At 33.6% G+C, this 15,210-nt stretch overlaps 1 protein-coding gene and 1 pseudogene across 4 annotated transcripts in view; both read left to right on the top strand.

Annotated features, from left to right (window-relative positions):
• Positions 1–15,210, top strand: part of NCKAP1 (NCK associated protein 1) — a 97,982-nt gene that overhangs the window by 63,885 nt on the left and 18,887 nt on the right. For all 4 annotated transcript variants that reach the window (XM_054562457.1, XM_054562456.1, XM_054562459.1 and 1 more), the window contains 7 exons: positions 266–398; positions 2,465–2,584; positions 3,242–3,381; positions 4,223–4,354; positions 6,730–6,948; positions 7,139–7,269; positions 7,522–7,619. In XM_054562457.1, the coding sequence (XP_054418432.1) occupies positions 266–398; positions 2,465–2,584; positions 3,242–3,381; positions 4,223–4,354; positions 6,730–6,948; positions 7,139–7,269; positions 7,522–7,619 (973 nt within the window). The remainder of the gene's footprint in view (positions 1–265; positions 399–2,464; positions 2,585–3,241; positions 3,382–4,222; positions 4,355–6,729; positions 6,949–7,138; positions 7,270–7,521; positions 7,620–15,210) is intronic.
• LOC129061722 (MICOS complex subunit MIC60-like) lies at positions 9,497–10,708 on the top strand (annotated as a pseudogene).

Genomic DNA, 15,210 nt, shown 5'->3' with positions numbered 1-15,210 from the left:
TCGTTTTCTGTTTTTAAAAAAATTTGTAATGTTATACAAATAATGTTATATATTGTATAATAATATTGTTATTACTCTGGAATGATTATTGGTGTGTGTAAGAGATACTCTTTGGAAAAATAACTATTCTCTTACAGGAATAATATTACCAGTTGGTGACTTTTATTTACTTGTATCAGATTAACTATAAGACACTATATCATGAAAATTTTACTTTAACTATAAAAAGTTATGATTCTGATTTTTATTATTGTTTTTTATGTAGTTTTTATAGTCGTGCTTTTGAGAAGATGTTTCAACAGTGTTTGGAGTTACCCTCTCAGTCAAGATACTCAATTGCGTTTCCACTACTTTGCACTCATTTTATGAGTTGCACACATGAACTGTGTCCAGAAGAGGTAATTTCTGAGTAGTACTCTGATTTATATGGTATGCAGAATAAACTAAACCAAACATATAGCTGACCAAATGTTCACAAAGTCTTAATTACCTAATCTAGCTTCCCATCTAATGCATCCCTATGTAGAATCAGAAGAATGCTTGAATATGTATTTGATATTAGATACAATAGATAGATATATTTGGATGGATGGATAAATATCAGAATATATCACAACGTCACTTTAAATCACCTTTATTAAAATAAGTGGTGAGTCAGGTATTATTTATGGTAAAGCTATATACAGTAACTGATTTTGCATACTTTTCCTCTTAAACTACCATTGAAAAGACTTGAAAATTGAATGTACAAATTAGTGACTAAACATAAACATACCAAAGAGGAATTTCACTGACTTGCCAATATAATCGATACAGTAAGTAGAATCTAGATTTGCTGGTATTTGGAAGACATACACACACACAGGCATGTAGGCACACAGTTACTGAATAAGTGAACTAATCAATGTTATTGCTACCAGCTGTCTATCCAAAAAGTACTCAGTATTCTAATCTTCAAGGAACAAATATCACTGGGTAAATGTGGTAAGAATATAGATGAAAATTAAATAGTGTATTTCTTTATAACTTAACTTAGTGTTGAGTCCATTAAAACTATAGAACTTAAAGAAAGAAACTTACAGATAGCAGTGGCACTATTGATATTTTTAAGCATTAGGGAACATCTGTTGCAGACAGTATTCCAGTATTCCATTGGAAGCAGACTCTGAGACAGAGATTAGCTTGTAGAAGTTTATTAGGAAGTGCATTTAGGATTAATGGCTGTGAGGATATTAACACCCAGTTTTAATAGATTTATAGAGTCTTTAGATTTAATAGATTTTTTTCCTCAAGCTTTATATACCTAAGATACACTATAATTTTTTTCCTCACCATAATCTTTCTCATTAAGTTACTATCAAGTCCAATTAATTTTATTTGTGTGGTGTCATTCCTTGAATCCATTCTCTACTCGCCATTGCTTCTTTCACTATGATAGCTCATATTTTCAATGTTCTTTATATGTATTCTTGAATAGTTTTCCTGCCTTTAAGTCTATATAGTACAATGCCACCAGAGTGCCTCTTCTTAAAGAATCCTTAGTGGTTCTGTATTACCAATGAAGAAAGTAAAAATTTCCTCAGCGAGGCATTTAAAGGTTTCAACAATTTGATCTTTACCCTATTTCTAAAAATTGTCCTTAAAAATTCTTGTGATTAAAAAATATATACATATCTAACATAAAATATGTGCCATTTTAATTATTTTCAAATGTACAGTTTAGTGGCATTAATTACCTTCATAGTGTTGTGCAACCATGGAGTTATATCCAAACTCCTCTCCCCTTCTACAAGCCACATCATCTTTTGCCTGGATTATTGTCATACTCTGCCAAGTGGTCCCTCTGTTTCTGCCATTGTCTTAAAGTCCCTTTTCAGCACTGCAGCTAAAGGTAGAAGGCAGATCATCAAGAGAATTGTGACATGTTAAGAAACCTTACTGATTTTGTTTTCCAGTCTCAGCATTTCTGAGCCATTGAAGAGAAATAGAGAAATCAGTTCTGTACTTTAAGTTAGTCTAGTAAATTTGAAGCAATGCTAGTTCAGTGTTCCTTTTTTCAGGATGAAGTGATAGCAAGAGAGAAATTTTATCTTTTAGGAGTCAGAATTTGCTTAAATAAACTCTTAACTATTTGTAATTTGAAATCTTCCCTTAAGTGAACCAATATTTAATTATATCTGGCCTGTTCACCCCCTTTAAGGTTTTAAAGGGCATTTTAAATAAAGTACATTATAAGATATTATGATAGATTGAGGAACAGTTATTTTGCACGTTTAAGCATTTTTATATTCTTCTATATTTTCTTGGATTTATTATAGCAGCACAAAAATGATGTATGTAATAATCTCTAATCCCCACTCCTTATTTTAGAATAGATTTTAACCTTATTTTCTATGTTTATTTAAACAGTGTTTTGTTTCAAACTACTTTTTTGTAACTATTATTATTAATTCTGCTTTAACAGCGACATCATATTGGCGATCGCAGTCTTTCCTTATGTAATATGTTCCTGGATGAAATGGCCAAACAAGCTAGAAATCTTATAACTGATATTTGCACAGAACAATGCACACTTAGTGACCAGGTAATAATTTAAATGTTTCCTTACAGTTAGGAAACTTGTGTATGAAGGCAAGAAAATTATGTTAGCCAGTTATTTATTTATTTATTTTTCCATTTCCCTAGATTTAGTAAATCTCATTACCTCTTGTTTTGAAGCTCCATTATTAGGTTATTTTAAAGAATATTGCCACTGTCTTTAGGATTACTTACAATGTAAAGTCCAACACTTATGTTGGCATTAAGTCCCTTACTCATAGTTCACACTTCTCTGTTCTAGCTGTACTTAGGCTTCATCACCTAGTAGTTTATATCTAAGAAACTAAATAGATTCTGAATGCATTATGTTATAACATAGTTTTGTTGTTCTTAGGCCTTTTTCCTCCCAGTGAAATGTTCTTGTTCTTTGCTTACGTATTCTGTTTTTACTTATCCTTTAATGTACAATGTTGATATAATGTCCTCTGTGAAGTGTTTCTTCACACAAGATTTACCCATTTCTTTATTCTACTAAGATTAGGCTCCCTAAGCTAGGTAAATGCTACTCTTTATTTATATCTCTGTTCTTAGTGCTAGCATGATATTTCCTGCATAGCCTGGATTCAGCTAAGGTTTACTTGAATAGTTAATGTGTTTTCAAAGTAATTGGTGTAATGTTAGATTTTATTCTTTTTAAATTTAGTTGCTGCCCAAGCATTGTGCCAAAACCATTAGTCAAGCAGTGAATAAGAAGTCAAAAAAACAAACTGGTAAGAAAGGAGAACCTGAAAGGGAAAAGCCAGGAGTTGAGAGCATGAGGAAAAACAGGCTGGTAGTGACCAAGTAAGCCACCCACTTTTATTATATATCTTATTGCTACAGGTTTTTTTCATTTCTTAGATAGCATTACTACTGAGGAAATGCTAATAACCCTAAATTCTCCATTTCCCCCCCTCCCTTTTTTTTTTTATTTACCTTTGTGAACTTAAACATTTATTCAGTGCTTATTTCATCTCAAAATACAGATTTTGGATTTTTGAAAAAAAATAGATGTAATAGATCATATTGTCTTTATATACAGAATACAGAAGGCAAGGAATCTGTCTAAAAACTTAGGGGTATAATATAAGAAATCTTTCATTTTCAATTTATTTGAAATCAGATATCTGAAACTTTATTTTGGCATGTTGTTATGAATAGCTGATAACATTATTTTAAAATGGGTATAACAGAATAGTTAGCATATAGAGCTGTTTGTTTACTTGGAGGGAAGGCATAGGTGAACAATAATGGGTGAATATTTTCTTGTTTAAACCAATTTTCTACCTCCTTGCTTCATACATTGAGCAATTATTTGCCATTTTGTAGACAACTTTTTTTCTCCACAGCAGAAAGGACAACAGGAGTAGGAAATAATTGTCTTTATGACTGTGGAATAAGCTTTTTCTTGTGTTATAAGTCAATATAGTCATTGTCATCTGTAGACAGAAACGAATGATGCTTATCGTTGGAAAAATGCTGTCACATGTTAAGGCAATAGCCGTAGATTTTGAACTTTGTTATTTTAGGAGAGAAGTTGAATTCTGTAATTATTATCCCCAAGTAAGATATTAATTTTATAAATATTGTATTGCTATTACGAAATGTTTAACATTTTGTTTACTGTTTATTACTATTTTTTCAGCCTTGATAAATTGCATACGGCACTTTCTGAGCTGTGCTTCTCTATAAATTATGTACCAAACATGGTGGTTTGGGAACATACCTTTACTCCACGAGAATATTTGACTTCTCATCTGGAAATCCGCTTTACTAAGTAAGAAAGTTTGTTACATATATTCTTCATATTTATACAATTATATCCTGTTATGTGGAAAGGCATTAGTAGAATTGGTGTAACATAACGAATAATGAACTGGGAGGTATGAAAATAGCGAACTGGGAATTATTTAAATTACTCAGATTCTTGTCCCATACTTGTTAACTATTTTTACATGGGCCAAGCCAATTAATTTCAGTGAACCTTAGCTTCCCTTTTAAGAAAAATGAGAAAATTGGAGCAAATCAATGTATTTCAACTGGCAAGTGGCAGTCCAGTTGGGTAATGAAATCAGATTAGAAGGTTGCAATAAACATATAAAGAAAGGAAGAAGAGGGAGGGAAGGAAAGGAAAGAAAGAAGTAAGAAATTAGTGCATTGAATGTAGTAAGTATTGCTTCATGCCAACTTTAGTTATATATAGATATATATACACACACACGCGCGCGGATGTACTGAGTTGTAATGCTAGATACACATCTTAGAGGGGGTCACATTTAAATGTTCGAAAACCTCAGGACTAGATGAAATAACTCAAGTCTTTTCTGGATTCAAATGTATGCCGTTATGCCAGTAGAATTCTAGACTCTTGAGGCATTCAGTTCTATTTAGAGTTTTATAAGTTATCTATAATGTTCCTTGAAATTATATTGCATGTGTTCAGAAGTCAGAAACTCTCAGCTTTATAGATGTTTCTTAATCTGTTCTCTAAAGTTACACACTCATTAAAGAAAATACTGATTTGATTGTGGAGGGGATAAGGGTAGATGAAGGTAGAAGAGGATATGGGGGGATAATTGGTAATGAAAAAAATATAATAAAAAATGAAATATTAAAAAAACACTGATTTGAAAAGTTTATCTTAAGGACCTTAAAGCAACTTAACAAAACAATATTTGCCAAAGATTTTTCAAAGTTTTGTAGTCATTAACAAGTAGTATTTGTACTATATGCTTAACATTGTGTTAAGTGCTATGATTAATAATGAAATGATACAAAACTTCGAGCTGTAGTTGGTGAGAAGACTTCAACAATTAGAGAATAAAATGGGAGACTATATAATTGGGTACTAAACTGAGTGTTAAGTCATCAGCTGACTAGAGAAGGGTCTGGTGTTGAACAAAGACTGTCTGTAGCTGTCTTTTAGTAAGGCAGTCATCCTGACAGTAAAACTCAGGTGCTCTAGTATTTAAACCACAGGGACATTATGCCCTCTGGTATTTATTATTCTCAATTAGGTGGGGTTGGTAAATAGGTGGGTGGAAGGTAGGATTCAATTTAGAGCTCCAGTGTTTTTTTTCTGTAAATAATGTAGTCTGGTCCATTAATCCACAGAGAAGCAGATAACTCTTTTTACTAAACATCTCTCTCATTAGTGATCAGGATCAAGCCAAGGCTGTAAACTTGTTTACCTGGGAAAGGTCTTTATGCTGCCACATATAGCTTGTATTAGTTGGTTGATTTTAGTTGATTACTTGAGCACAATGTTAGGACTTAGAGGCTATATACAAGGATAACATTTTTGTCTTAAATTGGTCGTCTTGGACTGTTTCTACTGATAAGGTTTGTCTGTTTTTTAAGGATTTGTCCTTAACAAACACAGATTAAGAGCTTTGCAAATCTAATATTTAGTGACTGTTTTATGAAAATAGAGGTGGCCAGTGTAGGAAACAATTATGTAGGAAAGTATTTTCAAAATTTGTGTTTCTTTTTAGGCTTATGCAGTTTCTTGGGATATAAACTAAATAGAACTGTTTCATGTGTTATAAGTGATTTATAGAACAATTAAGTTTTCTTTTTGTTGTCTTGTTTTGACTGTAGTGCATTTTGTTGAGAGGCAGCACTAAGCTAGGCAGAAGTGTTGCCAAACCCTGCACCCACCAATTCTAAACAAAGTGACCTTGATCAGTTTACTTGAGGTCTGAGTCTTAGTTTTTTTCATATGTGAAATGGTGGTATAATGACAACTATATAGTCGGGTTACTAAATATGAGAACTACAGGTGATACATAAAAAGCATTGAAAACTACTGGCACATAACAGTGCCAAATAAATTCAAGCTATGGCTTAAATAGTCCATTGTACTTGCTACAGTGTATTACATCGAAAGATTTTATTGTCAAATCACTTTTATTACTGATGTCTTTGTAATTTTTTAAATCACTTTCAATCAATTCCCATTTCATAGTAGCTTTTAGGTGGTCATTCTTTTTAGGTTGTTTCTTTGGAAGATAATGATAGTAATTTCATGCCTTTGTAACAAATTGCATTTAAAATTAATTTTATTGCTTATTTAATATTAAAGATTAGTAGGTTGAGTGGCCTACTTATATACATGCAAAAGTCAGAACTCTCATTCCTTTTTTGCCTTAGGTCAATTGTTGGAATGACTATGTATAATCAAGCCACACAAGAAATTGCAAAACCGTCAGAACTTCTAACAAGTGTAAGAGCATACATGACTGTGCTTCAGTCAATAGAAAACTATGTGCAAATTGATATTACAAGAGTATTTAATAATGTTCTTCTTCAACAAACACAACATTTAGACAGTCATGGAGAGCCAACCATTACAAGTCTATACACAAACTGGTAAGGAACACATTTAGAAATTTGGAGTGATACAAAGTTTCTTTGTAATGAACTTCTTGGGAAAGTTACTTTTTTATGGATAAATGCTCATTCATGTTGTCAGTTAACTTAAAATTATATGCAAGAATATGTACCATAATATTTTGGATTAAACCGTTTCTTCCAGTTATAAATTTACTTTTCTTCTTAGGTATTTGGAAACTTTGTTAAGACAAGTCAGCAATGGTCATATAGCTTATTTCCCTGCAATGAAAGCATTTGTGAACTTACCTACAGAAAATGAATTAACATTCAATGCAGAGGAATATTCTGACATATCAGGTGAATAATTCTATGCAATGTTTTAGAGAAGAAACCTTGATTTTTTTTTTGGCTTATGATTTTATTATGACTTATTCAATTATATGAATAAGTATACATTATATCTTTACATTTGTGTGACTTTTTTTACTCTAGAGACTTCTCAAGATTTTTACATTAATAATTGACTTCTGTAATATAATGTTTCAATATGTTAATATTCTTAAAGTATTTGCTCTGGCAAAGTATAAAATAAATTACATTTTCTTTCAGAAATGAGGTCCTTATCAGAACTGCTAGGCCCATATGGAATGAAGTTCCTAAGTGAAAGCCTTATGTGGCATATTTCATCACAAGTTGCTGAACTTAAGGTAATGTAGTAATTACTAATTTTAGCTTATAAACATGAATTCCTAAAAAATTTCAAGAAAATGAGCAGCAAGCCTAGAACATTAAATACTTTAACGTGACATGAAAGTTCTCATATGTAAATGAAATTATAGCACTAGCATGGCCTTTTTATTTTATTGTGTTGTATTTTTTCATTACCATTTATCCCTCCTATACCCTCTTCCACTCCCACCCACCCCCTTCCCCACTGCAATCACCACCACATTGTTGTCTGTGTCCATTAAGCATGATCTTTTAATAGCATCTTTGTCTTGTTCTGTTCTACAAAAAGTAACCTTATTTACTGAAAATCAAGCAAATGTATAGGATAAGCCAATTCCTAAAAGGTAAATAATACTTTGCCTAGTGAAAAAAATAGATGGCAAGAGTCAGAGTGATTAAAGGGAGAGAAAGGATTACCCAGTGGTTAAGAACTCAAGGTTTCAAGTCAGGCTGTCCTGAAATTCAGTCCTGTCAGTTATCATCGTTGACTTTGGGCAATATTTGAACTCACTGTGCTTTTGCTTTGAGAGAATTGTATGAGCTAATTAATACATGCCAAATGTTTGAGTACTCAGCGTAGTGCCTGTCACACAGTAAGTATTGAGTAAGTATTATTTTGGTATTTATCATGTCATTATTCTCTCATTGTTCTTTTTTAAAAGACTTTCACAATCCTTACGCAGAATTCAACTTTTAGATACTTCATAATGTTAAGTTTTAAATACACAAACTTTATACTTAATGTAGTTTAAGTGCACAAACATTGCAGTGCTAGTTTTGGTTCTTTACAAGCAATATCTTTTTATTTATTAAACTCATTCCCCTGTAAATACATTATTTCTTTTCTGCGCTGTTGTCCTCAGGTAAAAAATTTCTCATTTTCAGTTTACTTTCTTGTGTTGCTTTTGGTATGAGATAATAGAAGAATTGTGGCCCAGTAATTTTACTTTTGTCAATTATTTTTTATTTCAACTGAATAAATAGGGACTTCTAAAATTGTTAGCACTTTTAGTGCTTCTTTGCCATTTAATATGGTCACTTGAGTACTGCCATGTAGTAATGAAAATTAGCCAATTTGGATTTCTCTGTATTCATATCTATGAGAGTTTAAAGTGTCTCATGCCCTTAACATATACTGCGAAGGCCTCTCTAGGATCTGGCCTTTTGCTTTTCCTCACCTGCTTCTCCAGCCTGGTTGGCACACTTGTTGTGTCACCTCAGATAATCTTCATGGAGACATTAGATTGCCTTCTCATAACATTCATGGATTTTTCATGTCCTATCGGAATATTCTTCCTTGTCCACACTTTTAAAAATAGCAAGCATCACTTTTTCTAACCTTTTTACGTATATAAATTCCTTTAAGTCATTGAAACTGGAATTGTCCCTATTTTACAAATTAGGAAAGTATGGTCAAGAAAGATTTAAGTAACTTGTACAGGCTCACATGCTTAATAAAGTGGTAAAACTAGAGTTTGAGCCTGTATTGTCTATCTAGCTCCAGTGCTTAATAGTATGGTGCTATACAGTTTTTAGAAATGAAAGGGTTCTAACAGTCATCTAATCCACCCTTACCTGTTGCAGGAACATACACTGCATTTTCCTAGGTGAATGATCTGGTCTTTTTGAAAATGAGGCAGTCTCATCTATGTTGGACTCAATATCTAAATAGAAACTTCTAATGGGTCCTTATTCTTATATCATTCAAGAAGCAGAGACTGCCTTTGACAAGATTACAGTTTACGTGTTTAAAACTTTTGTGGTGACACACACACGCATACAAACCCTTCCTCCCCTACTCACAGCGCATCCACAGCTTCAGATGTATACCAGTAGCACCACCTACCCGGCTGAGATGATGTGGGCCTGTCAGTCATCCAGTGTAAACTCCGTTGCCCACAGTTGTCTCTGAGGGAAGTTTATCCTCTGTCCTTTGTGACCATGCTGTACATACTGTACTTCAGGCAGCTCTCAGTTCTCTCCTGGCAAAATTGCAGGAGCTGGCCTTTTGTTTGTTTCTGGAGGTTTTGGTTGCACTATCCTGTATTCCAAAAGTATTCCCATCTCCAGAAAAGTGTAGAGAAACCCATTCCTTACTCAGACAAGCTCTGAGATGTTCTTATTTCCCCACCTTATAATGTTCCATTGCCAAAGAAGCCTATAGTCTGATCCCCTAAAAATATCGAGTATATCAGAGGTAATGAAAGCATCTCAACAACCTGCTTCACCACTCCGGTAACAAAGGGGAGACACTCCATCTTCAACAATAGCAAGCGATGCACTGTTGGTCCTAAGCCCTGCAGTTCAGGCTAAAAAATCTATAAAATCAATCATCCTCAGATTGGTAAAGGAAAACCCAAGCCTGTAACTTCAGAGTAAGCGTCCTCAACTTCTGTAAGGGAGCAACCCCCAAAAGAAGCAGCTTGCCTTGCACAAGAAAAGCAAGAACAAATTAAGCTTGAGTCTTCAACAGATGCTCTGAGCCAAACTGCTCGCATCACTCCATGGGCCATTGTAGCTCAGAATGCTGCAGTCCAGGCCATCAGTGCTCACTCCAACTTACTGAAAGCAGCCATGACAGTTCTGAGGTTGCAGGTGAGAAGGAATCAGCTTACCTAGTGCACAGTGGAGGGTGTTTTGAAGGAATGCAGAAAGGCAGTAGATGAGGCTGTCTATACCCTTCTCAAAGCCAAAGAAAAGTTAGAGAAGATGAAAACTGCAATTGAAAATGCAAAGGAAGAAGATTTTGCTACAGCCAAATATAAAATTGCTGCAGAGAGGAAACTTCACAACATTATAGTTGATCTGGATAATGTGGTCTAAAACATTGAACTAGCTCAGTCGGAACCAAAGTTTTTGTCTCAGTATCATGAGTGGGTGGTCCAAGCCCAGGATGACTTTAAGCAAGAACTGGGCAGTATTACTCCAGAAGTCTTGCCAGGGTGGAAAGGGATGACTGTTTCTGACTTAGCTGACAAGCTGTCTACCAATGATCTTGTTAGACATTGTCCATTATTTCTGGATGTTTGTTTTAAACATATTTTTAAAGATTTTATTATTTTTAGAGAGGGTAAGGGAGGGTGAAAGAGATGGAGAGAAACATTAATGTGTGGTTGCCTCTCAAGTGCTCCCTACTAGGGACCTGGTCCGTAACCCAGGCATGTGTACTGACTGGAAATTGAACTAGTGACCCTTTGATTCGTAGGCCATTGCTCAGTCCACTGAGCCACACCAGCCAGGGCTGTTTTAACATTCTTATATCTTGGAGTGATTGTATTTTCTTTCTCAGATATTATTAAAATTTAAATTTGATGTGATAATAGTATAATCTTCACTTTTAAAAATGTTATTGAATTTTCTGATTTAAGAATGTTGTTTCTTGACCAGATTCTTTTTCAAATATCTGATAATATTAAACGAATCCAGAACCTAGATGAAAGAAACTTTTTGTGTAAGAGTGTGATTCATTATCTTCAAGATACATGGTTGTGAATTAGCTTGGGTTTTTCATTAAATGTAATATGCTCCAAAACCAAGATGGTTTATGATACTAAAACATTTTTTTCCGCTAAAATCTTTGATTTTAGCAATCTTCTATGTGATTATCCTTATTTGACCTGAATTTTCATTACTTTTATAAAAACTTTCGAGTTTTACTAATGATTTAATGTTAGTTACAGTAAGACTTAAAAAAAAACGTGGAATTGTGTTTTAGTATTTAGGGGCTTCTTCATATGGCCAACCATAAATATGAAAGCTTTACATATCTAGCATTGTAACTCTGTCATTTACTTTTCTTCAAAAAAAAGCTAGTCGTAAAATTCAATTTTCTGGAATGGCACAGTGCTTTACAACGACATTCTTAGAGCTCCCTCTTTAACAACTTCAAGAAGTAATCCAGATTTCTCTGGATTCAACTACTGGTGTGTTATTAAAAACTGGAGGAGGTATTAGTCATGACTTTGTAGTCTCATCCTCTGTGTACTCTGAGACATACACTTCTATGGGTACTCATTTTATTACATAAGAAATCTTATGATGATACTGTAATGGTGTTTCATATAGACAATGTGTTGTATACTATTCTGCCTCATTGAATTAAATCTCCAGAAGTACTCAGTTTGTAATTGATAATTCCAGTTGTTTTACATTTTTCAGTGTTCTATAACACTGCTTTCTTTAGAATAGCCTAATATATGAAATTATAGAAACAAAAATAACATATAATGATTTGCTTTTAATATTGATAGGCTATTTAAACCACCTCATCTCCTAAGAACAATTTAAAAACCTTGACAGATATATAAAGAAAAAGAATGCTCTTTAAAGAGGAGCTAAAATGATGGTATTTCTAGGCCAGAATCAAGGAAAATGAAAAAACTCAGAGATATAAAACCTAGCACTGGAAAACACTTTTGACCTGAGGACACCTGCTGATCAAGAAGTAACATTTGTAACATTGATCTGTAATTTTGATGGGCTTGTCAGGTAAGAGGGTTTGTAAACAAAACCCAAAGCCTGCCCAAAGTGGGGAGTGGGAAGTCTGCTTAAATTCATTCCCCTTCACCCTTTTTACATAGATATCACAAAGGGTTAGACCTTCAGGGTATCAGTGAACTAGAAATGATTTACTCCTTCCCAAGATTTGCAGCCCTGTTGTGTTGCTCTTTTTCTAATGAATCTTGAGTCTAAAACCTGGATTAAGGTGGTCCTAGTTTAGTAGTATCCTAAGGTACTTGGCAGAAGCAATAAGAATTTTCTGTGGAGAAAGTATCTTCATCTTAGATTTCAAATGATATCTGCAAGTAGTTTTTCAAACACAGTGATCTCCAGCTGGAGAGTGGAAGTCCGTTGGAGATCATGAGAGGGTGGAGGTAGGAGATTTAATACATCTGGCTGGCTGATGTGATTGTCAAGTCATAGTCTCCTTTTCTCTCTGTCTATGTGTCTGTCACCACCCCGTCCACCCCTACCTTCTGTTCCTGGTATTCCTGAATTTAGAGTCCTCCTTGTTGACATTGCTTCACAGATGATGCTAAATTGTGTGTATAACAGCCCCCCATACAGACATGTAATAACCCTGTTGTTTTCAGCCTCAAGTCTTCCTTTGTATGCCACTGCCTACAATTCCTGAGACATTAGCTTGCCTTCAACATTTGTATAGAAGTTCCTTAAAGGACCTTGATGAACAAATTTCTCATCTCTACATATTCTTTGCTCATTTCCATTTCTAGGAGCGTGTTGGTATCTCTCATTTGCTTTTGTTTCCTCTGTTATTTCTTTTGTTATTGTAGGTTTATGCCTTTTTATTCTTTTCCTTAATTCTTGGAAGAAGCAAATTCTCATATTCTCTCTCTCTCTCTCTCTCTCTCTCTCTCTTCACAATTTAAAAACTAGAGAAAGATATAAAGAAAAAGAATGTTCTTTAAAAAAGAATATATAGCACTGGCTGGTGTAGCTCAGTGGATGGAGTGTTGGCCTTCAACCCAAAAGGTCGCTGGTTCAATTCCCAGTCAGGTCACATGCCTGGGTTGCAGGCCAGGTCCCCAGTTGGGGGTGTACAAGAGGCAACTGATGAATGTGTCTCTTGCACATTGATGTTTCTCTGCTTCTCTTCTCTTTCTCCCTCTCTTCTCTTCTCTCTAAAAATAATAAAAATGTTTAAAAATTATATATATAAAATACATACATTTTATATATGTATCTCTGTGTGTGTGTATGTGTGTCTGTAGAGAAGTAGAAATTCTGCACATTAACTAGCATGTCCAACCTAGTTTACATACTTATTTGAGCATTTCTATAGGAAAATATCTGAAAGTGGATCAAAGGATATGAACATTGAACTTTTTCTTAAAATTATCAGATATCCCTCTGAAGACATTGTAGCCCATACTGTCCACATTAGAGCATGATGATACCTCTAATAGCATTTTAGTCTTTTTGCAATTAGTACATAAAATGTTTGGGGGGTAATTAAAATGTTTTTAAAATCATTCTGTAATTTCTTAGCTTTTATTTTGTAAATTGATAAACTAAATATGTGCCTACATCTTTTTTATTTTAAGGATGACCTTAATTGTTTTCTGTGTTAGCTGAGACCCTTTTTATTTCAAATAGTAAAGTTGTGTGCCAATAAAAAAAAAGGAGAGTGTCTTTATGTTTAATGGTTGTGAATAAATCGTGTGTCAGACATAGTCAACACTGCATGTGTACTTGTGGTAAAACATGTTTATTACTTTCTGGAGAAGAAAACAACCAGTCTTCTTTCCTACTAAAATTCTTGGGGTGTTTCATTTGGAGTTATGCCTGTTGAGTCCTGCCAAAAGAATTGTTTTGGCATTTCACAGTTCAGTTCTTTAATTCTTTATGGAGTCCTAGATGCTTTTTATTTTATCTCAAATGGAATCAGAAATTGAAATATGAATTGTGTCAAGAACATTGTTGTTAACAGGAAACTTTTTTTTTTTAGTATCCTTGATTTGTTTCATATGATTTGTCTCAGTTCTAAACCATTTAGTTCATAATTCCTAGTATTGCTTCTAGCTTTTATTTCATTCATCAGTGATATTAATCAATGCCTTTAAATATATAGAAAATTTTGTTTCAGGATACAAGTGAGGGACAAAAGAAAAAAATATAAGCTATACTTTCAAGAGGAGACATAATTAACTTCTTTAAAAGAGTAATGTGCTAACAAATGCTTTAGGTTAATGGTTCTTAAAGAATTGTTCCCAAATCAATGGCAGTAGCAGCATTACCTTGGAATTTGTTTGAAAAAAAGGCAGTTTTTGGTTCTATCTCAGACCCACTAAATCAGAATATGTGGGGCTGGGATATAGCAATATGTATTTTAATTAATAAGTTCTTCAGGTCAGTCTAATGTACACTGAAGATTGGGAACCATTTATTTAGGGATTGAGGGGGGAAATTTTTAAATTGGACATACCTATATTCAGATTCCAAATTTTACTATACAGTATCCTTGCTACTTTGGGCAAGTTATCTAACTTCTCTGAGCCTTAGTCTCCTCCTCAGTTTCAAAGTTGGATCAGAGTAAATGGGATTGTTTGTAAATTGCCTAGTACAGGAACATAAAAATGATTACAGTATTCTCAATATTAAATATATACTATAATTATTGATTCTAAAACAATTATCCTATATTGATATTTCTGAAATTGTATGTGTATTATAGTCAGATGATTAGAAAATATTTCAGTTTAATTGATAGGAGTTTTTTTTCTTCGTGACACGTAAGATAGTGGTGCATTTAAATTCAGTGGTGTCTTTGAATCAGTGACATGTGATACTATGTTAAAGGTGCATGAGTACTGTCAGTATTGTATATGCAGTTTGCGCACATTTGGGTTAAATCAAGTTTTAGAATGGGATAAGTATTGAATTGGCCCAAGAGAGAGCAAGCAGTCTAAATAGAGTATAGAAGTTGATTTAGCAAATAAATGTGACTGAAGCTAAATATTTGGGAACATAAAGAAAAATAATCTGAAGTAATACCAAGTAACCTAAACCAAATTCATACTAGTATAGGAAAAATGATTTTTAAATGTT

Source organism: Pteronotus mesoamericanus, unplaced genomic scaffold (assembly GCF_021234165.1).
Source record: "Pteronotus mesoamericanus isolate MK-2021 breed Mesoamerican mustached bat unplaced genomic scaffold, CSHL_Meso_final scaffold_651, whole genome shotgun sequence".
Taxonomy (NCBI): Eukaryota; Metazoa; Chordata; class Mammalia; order Chiroptera; family Mormoopidae; genus Pteronotus; species Pteronotus mesoamericanus.
The sequence above is the reverse complement of the archived record's forward strand: the minus strand, read 5'-3'. Positions and strand labels throughout refer to the sequence as shown.